The 23,295-nt window shown below is 42.8% G+C and overlaps 1 protein-coding gene across 3 annotated transcripts in view; it reads left to right on the top strand.

Annotated features, from left to right (window-relative positions):
• Nucleotides 1-23,295, top strand: part of BAK1 (BCL2 antagonist/killer 1) — a 118,426-nt gene that overhangs the window by 53,377 nt on the left and 41,754 nt on the right. For all 3 annotated transcript variants that reach the window (XM_073670637.1, XM_073670638.1, XM_073670639.1), the window contains one exon: nucleotides 1,992-2,089. In XM_073670637.1, coding sequence (XP_073526738.1) covers nucleotides 2,044-2,089 — 46 coding nt within the window. In that variant the 5' untranslated portion in view covers nucleotides 1,992-2,043. The remainder of the gene's footprint in view (nucleotides 1-1,991; nucleotides 2,090-23,295) is intronic.

Here is a 23,295-nt window from a genome sequence, read left to right as displayed (position 1 = left end):
ACTTTTCAAACCAAGCACAAGTTCTGTGCACCATTGGCGTGGCCACTTAGTTTATTGCACTTTCCCACCTACTTGTTTTGCATCTGTCTCCATTCCCATCTTCCTTGATTAACACTCAGATCAGTGCACAGTTAATCAGGCACATGTGATCAGTGAACAGCTCTTTATGCCATGAATGCACATTGTTCAAACCAAGCACAGGCACTGTTATTTGGTGCTAATAGACTCCCTTTAGCTCGCTCTAAGGGCTTTTCACACGTCCGGATATTTCCACTACCGGAGATATCCGTTTCCCGTGTGTGGCAACCGTGTGCTGCCTGTGTGCCGCATCAGGAGCACACGTACCTGCGCCTGGGAATCAGTGTTCAGTTAGCACTATTCCCAAGTGCCGGGTGCTGAACGCTGCCCTCATCCTTGTCCCATGCTCACACTGTGATCAGCACGAGCAAGGGACAATATTGGGAGTTGCTCCCACTGTGTCCATGTGTAAAAATAAGAATAAAATAATAAAATCCTTATACTCACTTGTCCAGAGATGTCCCCCGCTATAATCCTCTGACCGCTGACTCCAAAGTGTCGGGGAGAATGAGCTGCTGTAGCGAGCGGGCCGCGGACCTCTGCTGAGCTCACTGAGTGACAGGATACCGCTCCTGAGCTCAGTGCAGCTCCAGGACCCACTCGCTAGAGCAGCTCATTCTCTCCGGCGTCAGCAGTCAGAGGATTACAGCGGGGGACATCTTCGAACAGGTAAGTGTAAGGATTTAATTACCGTATTTTATTATTATTTTTACACATGAACACTGTGTGTGCAGACTACTACTACCAACATTGTCCCTTGCTCATGCTGGTCACAACGCTAGCAAGGGACAATGATGAGGGCAGCGTTCAGCACCCAGTGCTTGGGAACAGCGCTAACTGAACCGCTGATTCCCAGGCGCCGGAACTTGTCACAGTGATGACACATGGATGTCATTCGTGTGTGTTCAGCATGAGACATTTTGCGGACCATGCAGCCAGAAAAAACGGACATGTCAGCGTGTGGAGCTCACAGACACACGGTCAATGGAAACACACTGACATGTGCGCAGACCCATAGATTTGAATGGGTCTCTGTGTGTCACTGTCTCCGGTACGTGTGGAAACTGTCACCACACGTATTGGAGACACTGACATGTGAAGAAAACCTAAATCAGAAGTAAAGACAGCAGTTTATTTTCCTTGTTGTGCTACAGGGTCAAGTAATCAAACAGTTGAAGTAGAAAACCATAGGGTCTTGAAAAAAATATCTTTATTGCAAATTGTTTAATCAATTGGATATTTCAGAATTTTTGTGTATGGTTTTCTACTTTTTTTCATAAGAAGGTGAAAGTGGAGCTTCATTTTGTAGCTACTAAAATGTTTATATCAAGAATTTCATGAGAGGTTCAATATACAAGCTGGATAAATTATTCAATAGATCTTAGATCTGATGAGGCTGGTGTACTATCTTTGAAAATTCCTATTGGAACAGCTTATAGAATTAAATGGTTTCTGAGTGCAAATCTATTCAGTCTCCAGCCACCTAATCTGACTCACAGCTGCAGTTTGTACCAAGCATTGTGAGAACACAGCAGCAGCAGGAGAGTTTTTGAACAACAAGGTCTTTATTACAATACAGGAATAGAAGTCTATCTGATAATGGTAGCAGTTGGGGGCACTGGGGCACCTAATAATAGGTTACATTTAATTTACAAAAATGATTGTACAGACATTCTGATATGGAGTAAGTACGAGAGCCTCATCAGGTTGAGATGATCGATTTAATAATATATGCAATTTGTATTGTGAAATGTGGTGGCAGATCCACTTTAAGGTAAATGAAACCTGTTTTGTATTAATGTTGCATTTGCTTTAAATATACTGTATTCCATTTATGGCCATTTATTTATGCTAGGCTTGCATTCATTGCCTCAACAATTATTTTTGTGTCTTAAATGAGTTATGCATTGCAGGATCCCTGGAGAATATTGATCCTTTCCTTTTAATTTGCTCCATCTATCAACAATGGCAACCAGAGGAGGAGAAGACGTTGCTGATGTAGCAGAAGGCGGTGAGTCCCCTAAACATAGGTTAATATATACATTCAAAGAAATGGCATAAATATAGACACCCAACACCAAGATCCTCATCTGTTAGGATATTTTCAGGCTAAATTAGTATTTAAAGTTTACAAAGGAAAGCAGATTGAAAAGCTTGAAGCAAGAATAAACATCGAACCATATATATCTAAAGAACAAAGTTATCAGTTAGTTATACAAGATAATCGATTTAAAGGGGATGTTTAATAGGTAAAAATTGCAATTTAACTATTTGCAGAGATTTGAGGTTGTGGGTTGTAAGTAATCACCTAGGCAGGTTAACGAGGCAACAGGATTTTATTAATCACATCTGTAAAGATCTGAGGTTGTGGGTTGTAAGTAATCACCTAGGCAGGTTAACGAGGCAACAATATTTTATTGATCACAGCCATGGTAATAAAGAAATTCCAGGTAAATGGCCAAAATAGTTCTCCCAGTCCTCAAATTCCCAATCTGGGTTCAGTAGTTTCACTGGCTTTGTATAAGGCATACTCACTGTCTTTTGGTTGGCCCACAGATTTCGTATCTCCAGCCAGTATAGTCTGTAGCCACAGTCCATGATCCTCTAGACGGCAGATAAAATGATGAAAGCACAGATATCCAGTAGCAGCAGTCCTTCAATAAAGATTAAATCCAAACGACATAATCCATAATGGTAACATGTTTATCCATCCATCCTTCAAAGTCCACGGTCTCCATCCTCTTCCTTCAATCCTTCCACACAACTCTCCACTCAAGCATGTGTCTGTTTTCCTCCCTGGGGTCAGCCCCCTCCAAAGGTCAGAAATGATGACACCCTCCCCCTTAAGCATTTACTTTAACATGAGACTGCATGTAAGATCTCCTGTGGTGACAGCTCCACTGTGTCCACTCTTTCCATCTACATAAGGGGTCCCTTGGCTGAAAGAACAATGGTCCAAGGCCCCTGAGATAAGGTCATTGAATGGAATGGATACCTGACATTGAACTGATGAGCAAATAAATCACTAACAAAACACAGCAAGCAAATTTCTAAAAAAATACAAAAATAACATCGATGAAAATGGGTGCTCAGTGCTGGAAAAGTATTTAGTAAGTGGCCAGGTCCTCACAACATCCATGGTACTAAAGCAATTCCAGGTAAATGGCCAAAATACAGTGTTCTCAGTCTTCAAGTTCCCTATCTGGGATCAGTAGTTCCACTGGCTTTGTACCAGGCGATACTCAATGTCTCCCAACTTTTGGTTGGCCCACAGATTTCGTATCACCAGCCAGTTTAGTCTGTAGTCACAGTCCACGATCCTCCAGATGACAGATAAAATGATGGAAGCACAATTATCCGGCAGCCACAGTCCTTTTAAGAAAGTTTAAATCCAAACAACATATCCACAACTAGAAAAACCGACATATGATCCATTTTGGAAAGAGGAGATTAAGTGTGAGGGAAAACCATCCCTAATTATAACTACAATCTCTGCCCACTTATCAGTAGCCCAAAATGACAAAGAGGGATTTTGTGTCATAAAATATATAAACTTTATTAGACAATATTTATAAAATTGTACATATACAATAAATAAGATTGAAAGATATGAAAAAGAGGGGAAAGGAGTTTGAAAAGAGAGGACAACTATAAAGCAGGATAAGATGGAAAAGATCCAGCAAAGAGACTACATCCCTAGTCAGCATTAATTAGATATCTGGTGTAAATATCAATAGCCAGCTAGGTAATACAAAATAAGGAAATCCTAGCAAAGACCAAATCAGTCCATGTATCAAAAATCTATGACATGAAAGGACAGAGAGAAATAATCAGTTCAAGATAGATATTATAAAAAATTCTCATGTCACCAAGGTAACAACTCTATAAGGTGAATCATTTGCGATAAGAGATCTATATATTTGTAAAGTTTCAATTACCTTGGGTCATGTTTAATGTGGTCAGAAGTGGCACAAACTGAAATGCTGGGGATGTGAAGCAGCCTCGACGCGCGTTTCACCTGGAATGGCTTCGTCAGGAGGCGTGGCTGTCATTAGGAAAGGGGACACCTTATGTACGTGACTCTACCAATCAGGGGCCTAAGCGTCATGAGGCCCCGCCTCCGGCGATGACGCGACCGAGTGAACGCGCTGCACGTAGCTAGAGGGAGGAGAGGGAATCTCCTCTGTTGCTGCGGCAGCGCGCTCTGCTCAGGACGCCGTCAGAGGGGAAGCATGTGCGTATAGCAGCAGGTGATGCCGGATATCTAAGCTTGTCAGAAGGGGGAGTGCGCGTGAGGGCTGTAGGCTATGCAGAACACAGCACAGTGCGAACACACGGAGTGGCCAGTTCACTGTGTCGCAAGGTGCTGTGTTCATGCCAGCAGGGGATCAGAAATCAGACAGTAGGGATAGTAGTTTTAGAAGGTCATATATATCACCATAAGAGAAAGTAATTAGTTTAAACTACCTATCACCCAGAGGTGGTTTGAGAATTGTAAGTCCATACAAGACTATAGAGAAAACTGCAGATATGTAATTCATAGTCAAAGCTTTATTAAGAAAGCACATAGTGGTCATCAGAGCAATAATCAAACAGCTTCAGTATATATAAATCCTAAAACAGATAAATGGCTGATAGACATATCAAAAAAATATAAATCCAGAAAGATACTCCAGAGAAATAGAAATCAATTAAACAGAATTTATATTAGAAGACAAAAGATATAATAATAATAATATACGCAAGTATCTCCATAAGTCTCTTCTATTACGTTAAGACTGTCGTCAGATTCTTCTCCTCAATGCTTTATAGATCGTTTGTGATATTCATTGAAGAATTCTTATATCATATCCCCTGTTGAGCGAATATCAAATACAGCCCTCCCGGCAGTCCATGTCGTCACAGTATTATGGCATAGCAAATCTGGGTCAAAATAGATATCAAAGAAAAAAGAAAGAATGTAAGATAAAAGCATATAAACACAAGGAGTGGTAGCTCCAAGAGAAGTTTAAAAATAAAGAATAACACAAGGTGTCCATTTAAAAACAGCGCAATATTTATTTTTACAAAACATATCCACAACTGTAGCACGTTTATCCAGCTTAGCTAGTAACTGATCTCCAACAATCCATAAGCCATTCATATTTCGGCTCCACGTCCATAGCCATCGATCCTCTCCCTTCGGTGTCCTTCCACAAACTCCTCACTAAAGCATGTCTGTTTTCCTCCCTGGGGTCAGCCCACTCCAAAGGTCAGAAGTGATGACACCCTCCCCCTTAAGCATTTACTTTAACATGAGACTGCATGTAAGATCTCCTGTGGTGAAGTTTCCACTGTGTCCACTCTTTCCATCTACATAAGTGGTCCACTGGCTGAAAGAACAATGGCCTAAGGCCCCTGAGATAAGGTCACTGAATGGAATAGATACCTGAGGTTGAACTGATGAGCAAACAAATCACTAACAAAACACAGCAAGCAAATTTCTAACAAAATAAAAAAATAAGATCAACGAAAATGGGTGCTCAGTGCTGGAAAAGTACTTAGTAAGTGGCCAGGTCCTCACAGTATTGTTAAAAATTCTCTCTATTCTCAAGAACTGAAAGACTTTTATATCTACAGTTTTGCGGTTGTTTAAGAGTTTTACTGGTTTCTAGGCAAGGAGTGCATGCTTATAAGCCATTTGCTTTAGAACTTGCAAACAAAACTCTGCAGTTGACCAGATGTAGCGAGCATCAGGACCCCATGCACAGCCATGGGTTTTAACCAGTTCAATCTTGCCCATCGGCTCACCTGTAATGTGATTGGGAGACACCAATGGATTGTCATGACAGCCGGGGATCTGCGCAGAAGACCTCCATGCCTGTCGTTACGATACTCCTGTGAACGCCGGCCCGTGGCCATCATTCATAGATCGTGGTTTCTGATATATTTCGTGGTTTCTGATATACATAGCAGTGCTGAAGCCCTGCTATGTATAGCATAGGCGACCGTATGATCACAGCATCATGTTTCCTATAGGGAATATTAAATAAAGTAAAAAGTGAAAAAAATAAAACACAAATCACCCCCTTTTGCCACATTGAAAATAAAACAATAATAAAAAAATAAACATTTCATATCGCTGCGCTACATGTCCGATCAATATGATATAAATGAATCTAATCGGTAAACAGCGCAACGAGAAAAAAATTGAAAGCCCCGGAATTACATTTTTTTGTCCACCGCAACATTGCGATAAGAGGCGAACAAAACATATCTATCCCAAATTTGTATCCATAAAAACGTCAGCTCAGGGTGCAAAAAAAGAAGCCATCACACATCCCCAGATCCTGAAAAACGGAAACACTACGGTCCTCGCAAAATGGAGCCAAAAAAAATTTCATGCAAAGTTCGGAATTTTTTTTCACTACTTAAATGAAAAATATGCTATACACGTTTGGTATTTGTGTACTCATGCTGACCTGGGGAATCATATTGCCAGGTCAGTTTTACCATATAGCGAACATGATAAATAAAAAAAAAACAATTGTGGAATTGAACATTTTTTTCCAATTTCACTGCTCTTGGAATTTTTTCCCATTTTCCAGTACACTGTGTGGTAAAATCAATGGTGCCATTCAAATATACAACTCGTCACGATAAAAACAATCCCTTACGATGGAAATATTAAAAAAATTATGGCTCTGGGAAGAAGAGGAGGAAAAAAACAAAAACGAAAAAATGGAAAATGGCCTGGGGGTGAAGAGATTAATATCAGATAACCTATTGCTTAACTTTGAACACCTTGCACACAGTTTATATCTTCAAAGACTATGAGGAGTCTTGGAGGCTCCAAACTTATATTCACTCTTCTTGAGGCCCATTTACTTATCATTCAAGCATTTGGAACCACCAAAAAGGTTTTTCAATTCAGGGACACAGTAGCTGAGCCCCCCCCTTATGGCATAATAAGGCTCTTTCCGAATTGATATATCCCCGAGAGCTTCAGTTTTGATCGGACCAAAGGCTCAAGACATTGACACAGTTATATAAGGGTATTCTTTTTTCTTTTATGCAATGTCAACCACAGCAGGCAGTCTTTCTTTAGTTATCTTCAACTAAGGAATACCTACAACCTTGAATACCCAGTTTCCAAACATTAAGCATTGTCTCCTATCCCAATACCCCCTGATTAGGATTCTAAAAAAAACTGTGACCAAGGAGTTAATCTATTTTTTTATATGCCCAGTTACTGAGCAGGCAATGCTCCTCATCGTGATTGTTAGTTAAGGACAATAATATCTTACCTATCAAATGGGCATTGGAGTGAGGCCTTGACTTCCCCGCAATGTTAGTTCAAATGTGTTTATAGTCCATTACTGCTACCTGACCCGTATTAGCTTAAACAACATGGATAGATCTACCACTACAGATTGCCATAGGTGTGGAGGAAGCGGCAGATTTTATACACCTCACGTGACTTTACCATCCTATAACATATCACTCCCAGTGACCTAGATCTTGGGAATAGTGATCTGGCAATGCCATGCCATTTAATTATTAAAATGACCTTTATTTAGATTATTTCTAAATACAAGACAATACAATACAATTATAAAAAAGAAAGAGTGCCTCAAGGGAACACGGGTAGGTGAACCAATTCACAAGGTTATAGAGTACATAGATTGTATAGTTGGATAGTAATACTAACAGAATATTACAATTCAAATATGTTGCACTAAAACAGTACTTGTATGTTACTTACAACATATATATAATATATATACACTACCGTTCAAAAGTTTGGGGTCATTTAGAAATTTCATTATTTTTGAAAGAAAAGCACATTTTTTTTCAATGAAGCTAACATTAAATGAATCAGAAATACACTCTATACATTGTTAATGTGGTAAATGACTATTCTAGCTGCAAACGTCTTGTTTTTATTGCAATATCTACATAGGTGTATAGAGGCCCATTTCCAACAACCACCACTCCGTTGTTTTAATGGTACATTGTGTTTGCTAACTGTGTAAGAAGGCTAATGGATGTTTAGAAGACCCTAGAAAACCCTTGCACAAGTATGTTAGCCCAGCTGAAAATGGTTTGGCTGATTTGAGAAGCTATAAAATTGACCTTCTGTTACGAATCCGGGTGGTGGAACCTCTGTGCTTTGATGCAAGGAGGGACCAGAGGGGCGTAACTAAGTGCCTACGCGGACCGACCCAGGTCACACGGCGGCTTAGTCGACTCCCTGAACCAAGGAGGGACCGGGCAGGTGAACCGGGTGCCACTCTGTGACCGACCTTGTCTTAGAGCAGGTGACTCCCACGGGTCAGATGACAGGAGCTGACCGGTACAGCGGAAGAGCACGGCAGGTAGGCTGGCGGGTGATCCTGGTAGATAAGCGGGCGGGTACGGCAGATATCCAGACAGGTACTACGGGTACACGAGCAGGCGGGTACGGCAGGTAACTTGGCAGGTGCTCCGGGTAGGCAGGCCGGCGGACATGGCAGGTAATCTGGCAGGTGCTCCGGGTAGGCTGGCTGGCAGGCACTGCAGGTAACTGGCAGGTGCTCCGTGTAGGCAGGCAGGCGGGCATGGTTGGTAACTGGCAGGTGCTCCGGGTAGGCTGGCTGGCGAGCACGGCAGGTAACTGGCCGGTGCTCCGGGTAGGCAGGCAGGCACGGCTGGTAAACAGACTGGCGGGCTGGACTGTTAGACAGACTGGCGGGCAAGGCACTTGAGGGCTGAGAAGAGTGTTAGCACACAAACAACAACCTTGCACAGGCACCTCCATTTTGGAGGAGGTGCTTAATATAGGGACAATCCTCCTGCCATTGGCCGGGGACTCTAGGACGGCGCGTGCGGCCCCTTTAAGAGGGAGCGCGCGCCCTAAGCACAGTGCCCGGGAAGCTGTGCTCAGTGCGCGCCTTAATTAGAAACACAGCCCAAAAATCAAGATTGAGGTGTACGTGGGGAGAACCACTTCCCCCAAACACCCCTCTATACCGACTCATTGGAAACATTTTTTATAAACAGAAAGGCAGAGTCTTCACGGCTTAGAAAATAGTACATATTTTATTAAACAAAGTTCATTAAAAGAGAGAATCCAAAACATCAGGATAAAGTGCAAGGTGAACAATGATATGAACGGCCAGACTAAACACAGCCCAAAATATAAGGTGCTATATACTCATTCGATATGTGCAAAGTTGCAAGAATTGATACCTAAACAGCCATGGGGTTGAGACACTACCCCTGTAGCCCCCGTTACTAAACAGGGAATAATCAATCACTTATTATTAGAGCCAGAGTAACAGGAAAATGTGTAGTACCTCTGTGGCTCCGAGAGCTTATTGCGGGTGATGGTCACACCATGGCTGGCGGGCTGACAGTAGGCTGGCCAAACAGTGGCGTGCCTATGTGGCACAATACAAAGAGTGACCAGACCTGCAGTATATAAAGTGCTACATGCAATCTAATTTGATATGGTAAGAAAATACCCACAAACCCCTTAATCACTGAATAATGGGAAAAAGATACCTATAGTTTTAAAGAGTTATATTAGGGGTGGTATTCTTACCAAAATTATAGACTGGGAGCAGGCTGGTCAGGCAGAGGTCACAGGGCGTTCCCCGACGCGCGTTTCGCGGCGTCTAAGGCCGCTTTCTCAAGGGGCAGTAGTGGTATCTACAGTGAAGGACCTTTTTAAATCTTTTGCGCCGGTCACGTGCACTGTCACGTGACCGGTCGCATGATCAGAGGGGGCGGGTGCGGATGTCCCACAGGCGCGAGAACGGCGCATGCGCCCGCCGAGTCCTACGTCAGACGCCAACCCTGAGCCGTCAAGACCTTCCGCGCACGCGCGGGCACGCCGCAGGAGAATGCGGAAGTCCCCGACCGTGCGAGGACGCCATAAAGACAGCTGGGAGCGCGCCCAACTGCAGGAGAGCCGGCGCATGCACACCGCATCCGGGGACAGCGGCACCTGCCATTAGGTGTACATAAGTAATGGGGTCCAAATCAACAACCAATCATATACAGAGGAAAAAGTTGAGATAAGCAGATGGATAAGTGGATAATCCAGTATATAGTGTATTTAGTCCATCAGTGTTCTTTTCTTTCTCTTTTCCTTTGTGATAATTTTTGTCATCCCATCCTCTGTGCGATCTGAGGTATAAGCGTCATAGAGTTCACTTGAGACAAATAAGAGAAAGGTCCAGTGCAGTGCAGAACGAAAAAGTTATTAAATTATCTAGAAAAAAGCTAAAGAAATAAACCAGTTAAAAAAGTAAAGTAAAAAATATGAGATTAAAAACAAAAAACAATTATAAGCCCGCAACCACTTACGCGCGCCTTAGCAGCAGGGGAACAGGAAGACGCCGGAACAGGACCGCGGCTGTGAGAGGAACGGAGTCTCTGCCAGGCAGGAGGCAGAAACTCCGATGCTACACCTTCCTTTGAGCTAATTGAGAATCTGGAGCATTACATTTGTTTGTTCTATGAAACTTTCAAAATGGCCAGAAAAATAGAACTTTCATGTGAAACTCGACAGTCTATTCTTGTTCTTAGAAATGAAGGCTATTCCATGTGAGAGATTGCCAAGAAACTGAAGATTTCCTACAACGGTGTGTACTACTCCCTTCAGAGGAGAGCACAAACAGGCTCTAACCAGAGTAGAAAGAGAAGTGGGAGGCCCCGCTGCACAACTGAGCAACAAGACAAATACATTAGATTCTCTAGTTTGAGAGATCGACGCCTCACAGCTCCTCAACTGGCTGCTTCATTAAATAGTACACGCAAAACGCCAGTGTCGACATCTACAGTGAATAGGCGACTCTGGGATGCTGGCCTTCAGGGCAAAGTGGCAAAGAAAAATCCATATCTGAGACTGGCTAATAAAAGGAAAATATTAATATGGGCAAAAGAACACAGACATTGGACAGAGGCAGATTGGAAAAAAGTTTTATGGACAGACGAATCAAAGTTTGAGGTGTTTGGATCACACAGAAGAACATTTGTGAGACGCAGAACAACTGAAAAGATGCTGGAAGAGTGCCTGGCGCCATCTGTCAAGCATAGTGGAGGTAATGTGATGGTCTGGGGTTGCTTTGGTGCTGGTAAAGTGGGAGATTTGTACAAGGTAAATGGGATTTTGACTAAGGATGGTTATCACTCCATTTTGCAACCCCATGCCATACCCTGTGAACAACGCTTGATTGGAGCCAATTTCATCCTACAACTGGACAATGACCCAAAGCACACCTCCAAATTATGCATGAACTATTTAGGGAAGAAGCAGGCAGCTGGTATTCTATCTGTAATGGAGTGGCCAGCACAGTCACCAGATCTCAACCCCATTGAGCTGTTGTGGGAGCATCTTGACCGTATGGTACTCAAAAAGTGCCCATCAAGCCAATCCAACTTGTGGGAGGGGCTTCAGGAAGCATGGGGTGAAATTTCTCAAGATTACCTCAGCAAATTAACATCTAGAATGCCAAAGGTCTGCAATGCTGTAATTGCTGCAAAGGGAGCATTCTTTAACGAAAGCAAAGTTTGAAGGAGAAAATTATTCTTTCAAATAAAAATCATTATTTCTAACCTTGTCAATGTCTGGACTATATTTTCTATTCATTTTGCAACTCGTTTGATAAATAAAAGTATGAGTTTTCATGGAAAACACAAAATTGTCTGGGTGACCCCAAAATTTTGAAAGGTTGTGTATATTAGATCTATATACACACCGCCCCTTATCATGCTGTGCGCATGTATGGCCGAAACTTCTGGGCTCCTCCTCCTGCAGTATAGCACGGCGGGGAGCTGGCACATGCGCAGGCACACTGGCACATGTTGCCATGGTGTCTGTTCTTGGCTTGTGTCCTGCAGCCCGAAAACAGGAAGTGGACATTCCAACGGCCTGGGAGACGGCGTGTGATGCGCCGCACATGGGACCTAAATGATGATGAAAAACTCCTGTGAGTATAAACATGCTATTCTTATCATTGGCTAACTCACAGTATTTTAACCCTTAACTCACTACTACCCAACACATACGCCCCCTGAGGTAGCAGGGTGAAACGCCCATTGGGGCTTTGGAAGATCACCGGGTAAGCATGTAACCACTTCTTATTTGTATGTTTTATCATTACCGTTTCTATTGTCCTTTATTATGTGACTGATCCCAGGCACATGCCATTGCACTCTTGATTTTTTATAATTGTATTGTATGTTCATGTTTTTAGAAATCTAAAATAAAAAGTGATTTAATTATTAAATGTCATGGCATTTGCACCATATCACTATTCCCATGAACTAGGTCCCTGTGAGTGTTATGTATTGTAATTTAATAGGGTGCATCCTTTACTGTATATACGTAGGGTTGAGTTAAGGAATGTTTATGGTCTGCCCTTCTATTGCAGACTTTTGGAAAGAGGTCATAGCTATCCTCCTCAAGATCATACAACCCCTTGTACTACTCTGCCCTAAGGTTTGTATATTGTAAATGGTTGATGAAGTGAGTTGAAAATTGATAAACCAGCCTTGTGCCCACCCAATTAACTACTTTTAGTCTTTTTTTCCACTGTCAAATAAAAATGTATAAATTAATTAGCAACTATGCCTCCCTCCTAATAAATTGCCTCCTGTGTCTTCACCCCCAACTTCCATACCCCATTTTATTACAGGTCTTTATCCTGTGCCTTTTACCACTAAGTCATTACAATTACATGTCCTCTCTCTCACCCCCACCTCGCCACTGTATTACAATTTCATGTCCTCTTTCCATCACTCAAATTCATTACAATTTTATGCCTTTTCTCCACTCTCCCCCAATTTATTACAATTGCATGTGCTTTCTCCCAGTTACCCACTAATTCCAATTATATGTCCTCTCTACCCCCCAATTAATTGCAATGCCATATCCATTTCTGCCACCCAACCCGTACAATGCTTCACCCTGAAAAAAAAAATCTCTTACCTCTCCAGGTGATCCTCGGTTACAGAAAAAGGTAGGGGTATCCAGCTGTTATTGGATAAACAATTTCCAAAAAATATGTTTCGGGCTGAATCTCAGTCTTTACTATTGGATCCTCTGTTAGGTCTCTTCCCTTAGTAGATTTGGCCTCTTCAAGCCAGGTACTTCCCGAATCATGGAGAATGCTCAGGGCCCAGAATAGACTTTTGCATCCACTTTGTGATTTGCTATTGCCGGCAGCGCAGCTGCAGGTACTCTCCGTGTCTGCTACCACCCGTGCCAAATAAAAAGGCAGTCAGGTCCAGATCCACACATTTAACGTTTAAGGATAATACAAGCATCATTATAAAGAGCAATTAGGTGGCTGGTAAAGCCTGATGTTAGGTTCCTTTTTAGTGTTCACGTATCTTTTTATGTTTTTTTTTTCTTTTCCATCCTCGAATTTCAGGAGCCAAAATTATAATTATTTTCTGTCCATGTAGTGTATACAAGGGATTGATTTTTGCAAGATGAGTTGCATTTGTCTGTGACACCATTTAGCGGTACAGTACAGACCAAAAGTTTGGACACACTTTCTCATTTAAAGATTTTTCTGTATTTTCTTGACTATGAAAATTGTACATTCACACTGAAGGCATCAAAACTATGAATTAACACATGTGGAATTATATACTTAACAAAAAAGTGTGAAACAACTGAAAATATGTCTTATGTTCTAGGTTCTTCAAAGTAGCCACCTTTTGCTTTGATGACTGCTTTGCACACTCTTGGCATTCTCTAGATGAGCTTCAAGAGGTAGTCACCGGAAATGGTCTTCCAACAATCTTGAAGGAGTTCCCAGAGATGCTTAGCACTTTTTGGCCCTTTTGCCTTCACTCTGCGGTCCAGCTCACCCCAAACCATCTCGATTGGGTTCAGGTCTGGTGACTGTGGAGGCCAGGTCATCTGGCGTAGCACCCCATCACTCTCCCTTTTGGTCAAATAGCCCTTACACACCCTGGAGGTGTGTTTGGGGTCATTGTCAAGTTGAAAAGCAAAAGATGGTCCAACTAAACGCAAACTGGATGGAATAGCATGCCGCTGCAAGATGCTGTGGTAGCCATGCTGGTTCAGTATGACTTCAATTTTAAATAAATCCCCAACAGTGTCACCATCAAAGCACCCCCACACCATCACACCTCCTCCTCCATGCTTCACAGTGGGAACCAGGCATGTAGAGTCCATCCGTTTATCTTTTCTGCGTCGCACAAAGGCACGGTGGTTGGAACCAAAGATCTCAAATTTGGACTCATCAGACCAAAGCACAAATTTCCACTGGTCTAATGTCCATTCCTTGTGTTCTTTAGCCCGAACAAGTCTCTTCTGTTTGTTGCCTGTCCTTAGCAGTGGTTTCCTAGCAGCTATTTTACCATGAAGGCCTGCTGCACAAAGTCTCCTCTTAACAGTTGTTGTAGAGATGTGTCTGCTTCTAGAACTCTGTGTGGCATTGACCTGGTCTCTAATCTGAGCTGCTGTTAACCTGCGATTTCTGAGGCTGGTGACTCAGAAAAACTTATCTCAGAAGCAGAGGAGACTCTTGGTCTTCCTTTCCTGGGGCGGTCCTCATGTGAGCCAGTTTCTTTGTAGCGCTTGATGGTTTTGCAACTGCACTTGGGGACACTTTTAAAGTTTTCCCAATTTTTCAGGCTGACTGACCTTCATTTCTTAAAGTAATGATGGCCACTCGTTTTTCTTTACTTAGCTGCTTTTTTCTTGCCATAATACAAATTCTAACAGTCTATTCAGTAGGACTATCAGCTGTGTATCCACCGGACTTCTGCACAACACAACTGATGGTCCCAACCCCATTTATAAGGCAAGAAATCCCACTTATTAAACCTGACAGGGCACACCTGTGAAGTGAAAACCATTTCCAGTGACTACCTCTTGAAGCTCATCAAGAGAATGCCAAGAGTGTGCAAAGCAGTCATCAAAGCAAAAGGTATCTACTTTGAAGAACCTAGAATATAAGACATATTTTCAGTTTTTTCACACTTTTTTGTTAAGTATATAATTCCACAAGTGTTAATTCATAGTTTTGATGCCTTCAGTGTGAATGTACAATTTTCATAGTCATGAAAATACAGAAAAATCTTTAAATGAGAAGGTGTGTCCAAACTTTTGGTCTGTACTGTATATAAAAACGAATACCTAACTTATATTATCTTTTCATAGGAAAAAAATCAAAAAACAATTCCTCTGTTTTTGACATTTTAAATTTTACCCTTTTCATTTGCTGTACAAGTAAAGTGTTGACTTTATTCTGTGGGTCGGCACAATTACGGCGATAATCCAATTTATGCAGTTTTACTACTTTTACACAATAAATACTCTATTTAAAAAAAATATTTGATGTGCTTTCACCGTATTCTGAAAGCCAGAAGTTAAACATTTTTCTGTTATCTGAGCTATATAAGGGTTTAATTTTTGGTCGCAGGTGTAGTTTTCATTGGTCCCAATTTTGGATACATGCAACTTTTTTTTCATCACTTTTTATTCATTTTTATGATAAGTAGGGATGAATAAAAAGTAGGAAATATGTCGCAGTTTTATATTTCTTTATTTTTTTGCATTAATATATGGAATAGCTAAAGATAGTTTTATAGTACTAGTCGATACATGTACAGTGTTACCCAATTTGTAAAATTGTGTTTTTGTATGTTTTACTGCTCTTACACTTAAAAAAAATGTTTTGGTCGCTTCTTTGGGGGACACAGGAATCATGGGTTATGTGCTGCTATCTGGAGGCTGACACTCAAAATACATGTTATAAAAAAAAAAAACTGACTCCTCCCCAGCAGACTACACCTGGGCTGCCAACACACAGCGATTCAGTTTAGCTTAGGCTGGCCTTACACTTTAGATGGCTGTCGGCCAAATGATTCTTTGGACAATCGTTCAGCCAACAGCCATCTCAACTGATTCTCTTATAAACAGGAAAACTTGCTTGGTCTAGCGCTCCAATATTCCTGAGAAAGCTGCTAGCTGACATGTCAACCAGCGTCTTATCTCAGGGAGAACAATGCGATTGGTATTCCAAAGTCGGATATGCGCAATAGACATCTCTCCCGACCATCTGTCTGCCGACTGTCAATATCAGCGGGCTCTGCCGAAATTTGTATGGGGGCCTTTAGTGAAATTCAGAGGCAGACATAGGACAGAGTCTCAGATTTGTCTTGGCATTGGTTAGGTTAGGATCTAAGCTTTTTCTTTTTTTTTCCAATGAGCCGGATTTTTGTTTGGTTAGGTAACAGAGAGCAATGATGCCACTCTGCCATGGTGCAACAGAGTGTACAGCCTTTACTTGTCACCCTGTATCCTCTCATGTTGCTATGGCAGGACCATGTATCTTGACGAAGTTTGCGATCAGGTACCTCAAGCAGGGGTCCTTTTGCCTGTGATTCCTACTGCCTGCCCTCCATAGCTTGGTGTGATTGCATGGAGACTAAGATTGAGCCCGGACTTCCCAACGCCTAGCCACAGGACCAAAGCTCTTAAAGACCATTAAGTAGGTCCATTACTGTGGCCATGTGTTGCACTGGCCCCCCTGTGGTCGTTGCAGCATTTCTGCGGCTATCTGACTTCTGGGTCCTGGCCAGGTACTAATTGGTGCTCTTTCTCCGGGCTCCCTTGTCCCTTTGCTCCTCTGCTCCTCTCTCCTAGGTCTTCGGGTTGAGCCTGCCTGCCAGCCAGTCAGAGTGGCCAACAAGTTCCCTTCCATCAGCCATTCAGAGAGGCCAAAGACCTCCCGCTCACCGATAGCTCCTCTTTCTGTGGATTAATCAACTCCATTTTCTCTTAGTCTGTAACCGGGTTTGTGTGCTCTGGACGCTGCCAATGTCTCCTTGGCTCTGTACTTCATTCATCTTTAATCTCACAACACCGATATAGATCTGCACTCACACTTACGCCTGTTGTCTTTAAAGGACATTAGAGTTGGAACCAGCTCAACACACCGGAGTAATTAAAAATTCACAAAATCTTTATTGGAAATCCTTTAAAAATAAAATTGCTGAAAAATTGGGCATCTCAGACAACAAAGCAATAAAGAAGGGTGGTGTGTATAACAGGAGTCTGTCCATACGCGTTTCGAGCTACATGGCTCTTGAACACTGGAAGGAGGAAACCTCACCACCAGCATCTACACAGTCGCCGATTAGCCTCTCTGCAGAGCTGAGTGTTGTGGCATGCACTGTAAATCCTAGCTGATATAGGAGGCTTAGGTTGCTGAATCACTAGCATTTGGGAGTTCTGGTCCATCTTATGTTATGTGGATGAGCTGTGTACTCTATGCTCAACATCAATATGCTGACTATGGGTGATCTTAATGACAGGTTATCTGCAGGCAACAATGTGGCCTATACTCAGACTGGCCTTGAAAGGCAGGCAGATGTCAAGCTTATCTGACACAGCCGTCTGACCTCTCTCAACTCCATTGCCCAGCCTCAGTGAAGCCTCATCTCACAGCTTTACTTGACAACGCTGCCCCACCACTAGCCTCCCGCAACTAGGCCAAGTCATCATCTAGGGCCAGATGGGCTTTGGGTTGGCCGGACGACCAGCACTAGCAGTGCCTCAGCAACTCTATTGCTCCTATTAGGTCCAAACCTAGTAAACATTGCGTTCACAAGCCTGCCCTGGTTACCCTTAAGTAAGTGCAGGTTTACATTGATTTAATCAGTGCTGATGTACTCTGCTGGCAACTCCTCGAGGCCTCAAGGGTTAGAGGCAGGAGCATGTGATGCAGGATAGGTGGAGACCAAAATCGCTCACAATGTTAGAAGATATAGCCTCTCAGGTAGAGGTAGTTTGTGGGTGTAAAATAATTTTAAACTCCTCTTGATTGACGCCCGCTCAGGAGCTACCAACGTAGGTAGCACTTCCTCCTCTTAAGAGTGCTGTTGCTCTGTCTCAGTCAGGGGCTGAGTTTGCCAAGGTGTCATTGTCCTTGATTATGGTTGTGAATTATCTTCCTATTTCCTCTCTGTCCTTGGCACTCTGACCACCTTCTGGAATGAGTCAGACCTATCTCCTGGGGCTGTAAAGCTGTGATAAGCTGGTAGAGCATCCTACAACTAAAATGCTACTGTGCCTACCTCCCTGAGTGGGTCAGACTCATCAGCTGAGACCTCACAGTCTGGCAAATCTCGCAGAAGACCTTGCAATCTAGATGCGACTCTGACCACCTTCTAGAGTGAGTCAAAACCTCCAGAAGAGACCTCACAGCCATGAGTAATGCACAGGTGAACCTGCAACCTGGATGCTATTTGACCACCTCCCATAGCAGGCAAGGTGGAGCATTGAAAAAGTGATCCATATAGCACACTGAACGCTTCCCTTGGTGAGTCAGATCCACTATGTTTTCTCTCTATTTGACACACTGCACATTTAGAGAATTACAGTGGGTCCGGAAAGTATTCAGACCCCTTTAAATTTTTCACTCTTTGTTTCATTGCAGCCATTTGGTAAATTCTAAAAAGTTCATTTTTTTCTCATTAAAGTACACTCTGCACCCCATCTTGACTGAACAAAAACAGAAATGTAGAAATTTTTGCAAATTTATTAAAAAAGAAAAACTGAAATATCACATGGTCATAAGTATTCAGACCCTTTGCTCAGACACTCATATTTAAGTCACATGCTGTCCATTTCCTTGTGATCGTCCTTGAGACCAAATGAGAATCATGAGCCCAAAGGAACTGCCCAAGAAGCTCAGAGACGAGATGGGGTTTTTTTCGGTCAAGAGTGTACTTTAATGAGAAAAAAAATGAACTTTTTAAAATTTGCCAAATGGCTGCAATGAAACAAAGAGTGAAAAATGTAAAAGGGTCTGAATACTTTCCGGACTCACTGTACAGGTGCTTCGACCACTCTCCTCAGTGAATCTGAACCCCCAGCAGATAGCGCAGGTGATCCAGAGAGTGTGAGTTGTACCTTACAATGCAGAGACCACTTTCCACAGTGGGTCAGATAAACAGATTTCGCTCAGAGGAGTGAAGCGTTCAGGTGAGCCAGACCGTATCCTGACCATGCTTCCGTATGAGTCAGAACAGCTATTTGAGTCCTCTCAGCAGTACTTATTGTGAGGGTGGCTATGGTCGTGTTCTCTCTTACGGGTAGATCTTAGTAGCGGACCAGACAATATTCTGAGCACTTCCAAGGGGGTTGAACCATGAAGTTACTTTATTGGCCTGACAAATCGCTCAGGGTACTCAATCTGCTTTCTACCAGAGGAGTTGCATTATCAGGCATAGTCCCCTCAATAGGACGTAACAGAGCAAGTGAACCTGACGGTACTCAGACTCAATTAGTCTGACTTTTAACCAGTGTCTTCTCTCATTTTTAGGTCATACCGCAAAAGTTAGCCATAGGGTACTTGCAGAGGCGTAGCTAGGGATCCAGTTTAGGGGGCGTGAAACATCAGAATGTTACCCTAACCAGTTAACCCTGATTACACCTACAGTGGCGGACCCTAATAGTGGGCAAAGGGAAACCTCAGCAGATGATCACACCATTACTGAAAATAAATTTCTATACAAACGCCAACACTCATATTACTGCCATATGGTGACCGTATAGTGGTATAAACCAGTGCTGCAGAACATATAAGAGATTATAGCTATCGTTAGTGACTCGCAGCAGATGTTCTTTCTGATGGAGTCATTCACTTTTCCCATTTTTTACATCTGGCCCAGACCTACATGACGACTTTTCAGCTACGACTCATCTACAGAAATTACACCAATGACACATTTGACTTCTCACATTTCATGCACCATTCCCATATATTCTCAACCTGCAAAAACTCCATATCCTGCTGATACTCCAATGCTGTGCCGCTGCTGTATATGTCCCTATTACTGCACCTACTGCTCAACATAATAATGCCCACCACTGTGCCCCAACGTAATGCCAACACTGTGCATCTTACAAATTAAAATCCCCCCTTTGTGGCCTCTAGATAATAAAACTACCCCTATAACATTTTACTGCCCTGTGTAAGTGCCCTAGAAAACAGTGTCCACATTTCGCACCCCACCATATGCACCTTTGATGTTCACAATACCCCGAGTGACCCTCTAACAATAATGTTTCTGAAGTGCCCACTTAACACTTAATAATGTCCCCTGTGTCCCCAAATGTATAGTAGTAATGGCCCATGAGTCCCCAATATCATCAGTGTGATCGGTCGGTCATGTGACCACATGTCTGCTATTTGTATGTGTATGATAAGTGATCACACTGATGATATTGAGGACTCATGACAGCAGGTGTACTGCAGCCTCTCATGATTTCACAGTCTGCAGTCAGAGTGATTGCTGACTTTTAGCGCAAGCCCGGACAACCACTTTAACCCCTTTCTGACGTGAGGCGTAATAATACGTCCCTGTGACCTGGTACATATTATTACATCTTGGCTATTGCGCCTGCACACTGATTCTAACAGCTGACGCCAGGCACTCAGTGCCAGGACTGGTGCCCGCAACGCTCCCAGCACTTTAACCCCCTAAATGCTGCGATCGCAGAAGCACCTCTGCTGTTGGATCGGAGACCCCGCAACGTCACAACGGTGTTCCGATTGTTGCCATGGTGACCCGATGTCGTCATGAAAACATCTGGGTCACCAGGCACCAGCAAGTTCGTTTCATCATGCGCAGTTCATGATCAAACTATCTTGTGTCTACAGCACTGACAGTTATGAGGTAAAGTGATTCTGCACTGTTATGCATTATAACTGCGATCAGCCTGCAGAAAGTGAAAGTCCCATAGTAAAAAAGTAAAAGAAAAGCTGTAAAAATATAAAAAAAAATCTCTCTCCATCTCTCTCCATCTCTCTCCATCTCTCTCCATCTCTCTCCATCTCTCTCCATCTCTCTCCATCTCTCTTATTACCCAAAAATAAACAATAAAAGTATACATATTTGGTATTGCCGCATCCGGAACAACCTGACCTATAAAACTGTCTCACTAGTCAACCCCTCTAGTTAACTAGTTAAAGCAAAAAATGGTGCTTTATCATCACACTGCCGAACAAAAAGTGGCATAAAACATGAAAAAAAAAGACGAATGTAAATAAAAATGGTACTGCTGAAAACGTCAAATTGTTCTGCAAAAAACAAGCCGCCATACAGCTCCATCAGTCGAAAAATTAAAAAGTTATAGCTCTCAGAATAAAGCGATCCAAAAAATTTTTTTCTGTAAAAGCGCCAAAACATAAAAAAAAGATATAAATGTAGTATCGCTGTAATCGTACTGACCCAAAGAATAAAGCTGCCTTATCAATTTTACCACACGCGGAACGGCATAAACCAAAAAACAATTCCTGAATTGTTGGTTTTTGTTTATTCTGCCTCCCAAAAATCTGAATAGAAAGCGATCAAAAAACGTCACATGCCCAAAAATGGTATCAATAAAAACGTCAACTTGTTCCACAAAAAACAAGCCCTTACATAACTTTTGTCAACCGAAATATGGAAAAATTATAGCTCTCAAAATATGGCGATGAAAAACTAGTCTTTGCAAAAAAAAGACCTTTTTTTAGTGTGTGACAGCTGCCAAACATAAAAACCCGATATAAATCTGGTATCGCTGTAAACGCACCAACCCGAAGAATAAAATAGTCTAGTCACTTATACTGCACGAGGAACGGCGTTGAAAATAAATAAAACCAATTCTTCACCTGCTGCTGATTTGTTCATTCTGCCTCCCAAAGATCGCAGTAAGGCTAGGCGCACGTTTATCCTGCGCTCTGTGCTGAGCACTTACACCGGATTTTTCTTGTTAATATCTGAAATACGTGATTCAGACGGAAACCCCGGCGGAAGATTCCCTATAATGAGGTAGATGGAGGCACCATGGATGCCGTCTGTCCTGTGATCCCATGGTGTCTGGCTTTTTATTAGGCGTGCATAAAAATGCCGTCGGCGACAGTTTTGTGAACCTCTGTTCAAAGTGACACGGCTAAACAGAGGCCAGACGTAAGGCCGGTTTCACACGTCCTGATATTTCCGGTACCCGAAAAAACTGAAAAACGAGTACCGGAGGTATCTATGTCCACTTGTGTGCTAACAGTGTGCAGCCCACATGCCTCATCAGGAGCACACGTACCGACGCCTGGAAGCGCCAGGTTCTGAACGCTGCCCTCATTATTGTCCTCTGCCAAGGAACAATGTTGAGAGTAGTATTCTGCTCCCGCTGTGTCCTGGTGTAAAAATAAAATAAGAAAATGCTTATACTCACCTGTCCAAAGATGTCCCCCTCCGTAACCCATCTGACCACTAATGCAGAGTAGCCGGGGAGAATGACTGACTCACTCCAGTGAGCGGGCCCTGGAGCTGCCCTCAGTGAGTGGTGTCCTGTCACACACTGAGCTCTGTATGTGTGTGTCTTCGGTAAGTGTGGAAACTGTTACCACATGTACCGGACACACTGACATGTGAAAGAGGCCTAACTCTGCTGCCTCATTATAGTGAATGGATCCATCGGGGTTCATCTGAATTACGTAGGAGCTCTGTATATGGAGTCTGCATACTATTCTAGCTATTCTAGGAAAATCTGCGCTCCAGGAGGCACATAGCACTCCGTCCCTCCCGAGTCTCACCGTGTGGCTAAGCAGTACTCTACAGCCACATATGGGGTATTTCTACATTCAGCAAAAATTGTGTGACAAATTTTGGTGCAATTTTACCCATTTTCCAGTGTGAAAATGTAAATGGGGCTAAAACAAAACTTGGGTGATAAAGTAATTATTCTTTCTTCACAGCCCAATGGAGTAAAATTCTGTGAGGCACATGTGGTGTCAACATGCTCACTGCACCCCTAGATGAATTCATTGAGAGGTGTAGTTTGTAAAATGGGATCTCTTATGGGGGGGTTCTGCTGTTTTGGCACCTTAGGGACTCTGCGAATGTGACATGGCACTGTCAAAGCAGCCCAGCAAAATATGAACTCCAATATGGTGCTTCTTCCCTTCTGCGCTTTGCACTGTGCCTCAAAAGTAGTTTTCGACCATATATGGGTATCTGCGTGCACAGTGGGAATTTCACACCATTATTCATGCAAATTTTACATTCAAAAAGTCAAATGGCGCTCCTTCCCTTCTGAGCCCTGCTTTGCACCCAAACAGTGGTTTTTCCCACATATGGGGTATCTGCGTGCTCTGGAGAAGTTGAACAATGAATTTTGGGGTCCATTTTTTCCTGTTACCATTGCGAAAATAAAAA

This window comes from Phyllobates terribilis, unplaced genomic scaffold (assembly GCF_046119375.1).
Source record: "Phyllobates terribilis strain yellow unplaced genomic scaffold, ASM4611937v1 Scaffold_2__4_contigs__length_985480577, whole genome shotgun sequence".
In the NCBI taxonomy this organism is placed as follows: domain Eukaryota; kingdom Metazoa; phylum Chordata; class Amphibia; order Anura; family Dendrobatidae; genus Phyllobates; species Phyllobates terribilis.
Note: the sequence above shows the minus strand (reverse complement) of the source record. Positions and strands in the feature narration are given on the sequence as shown.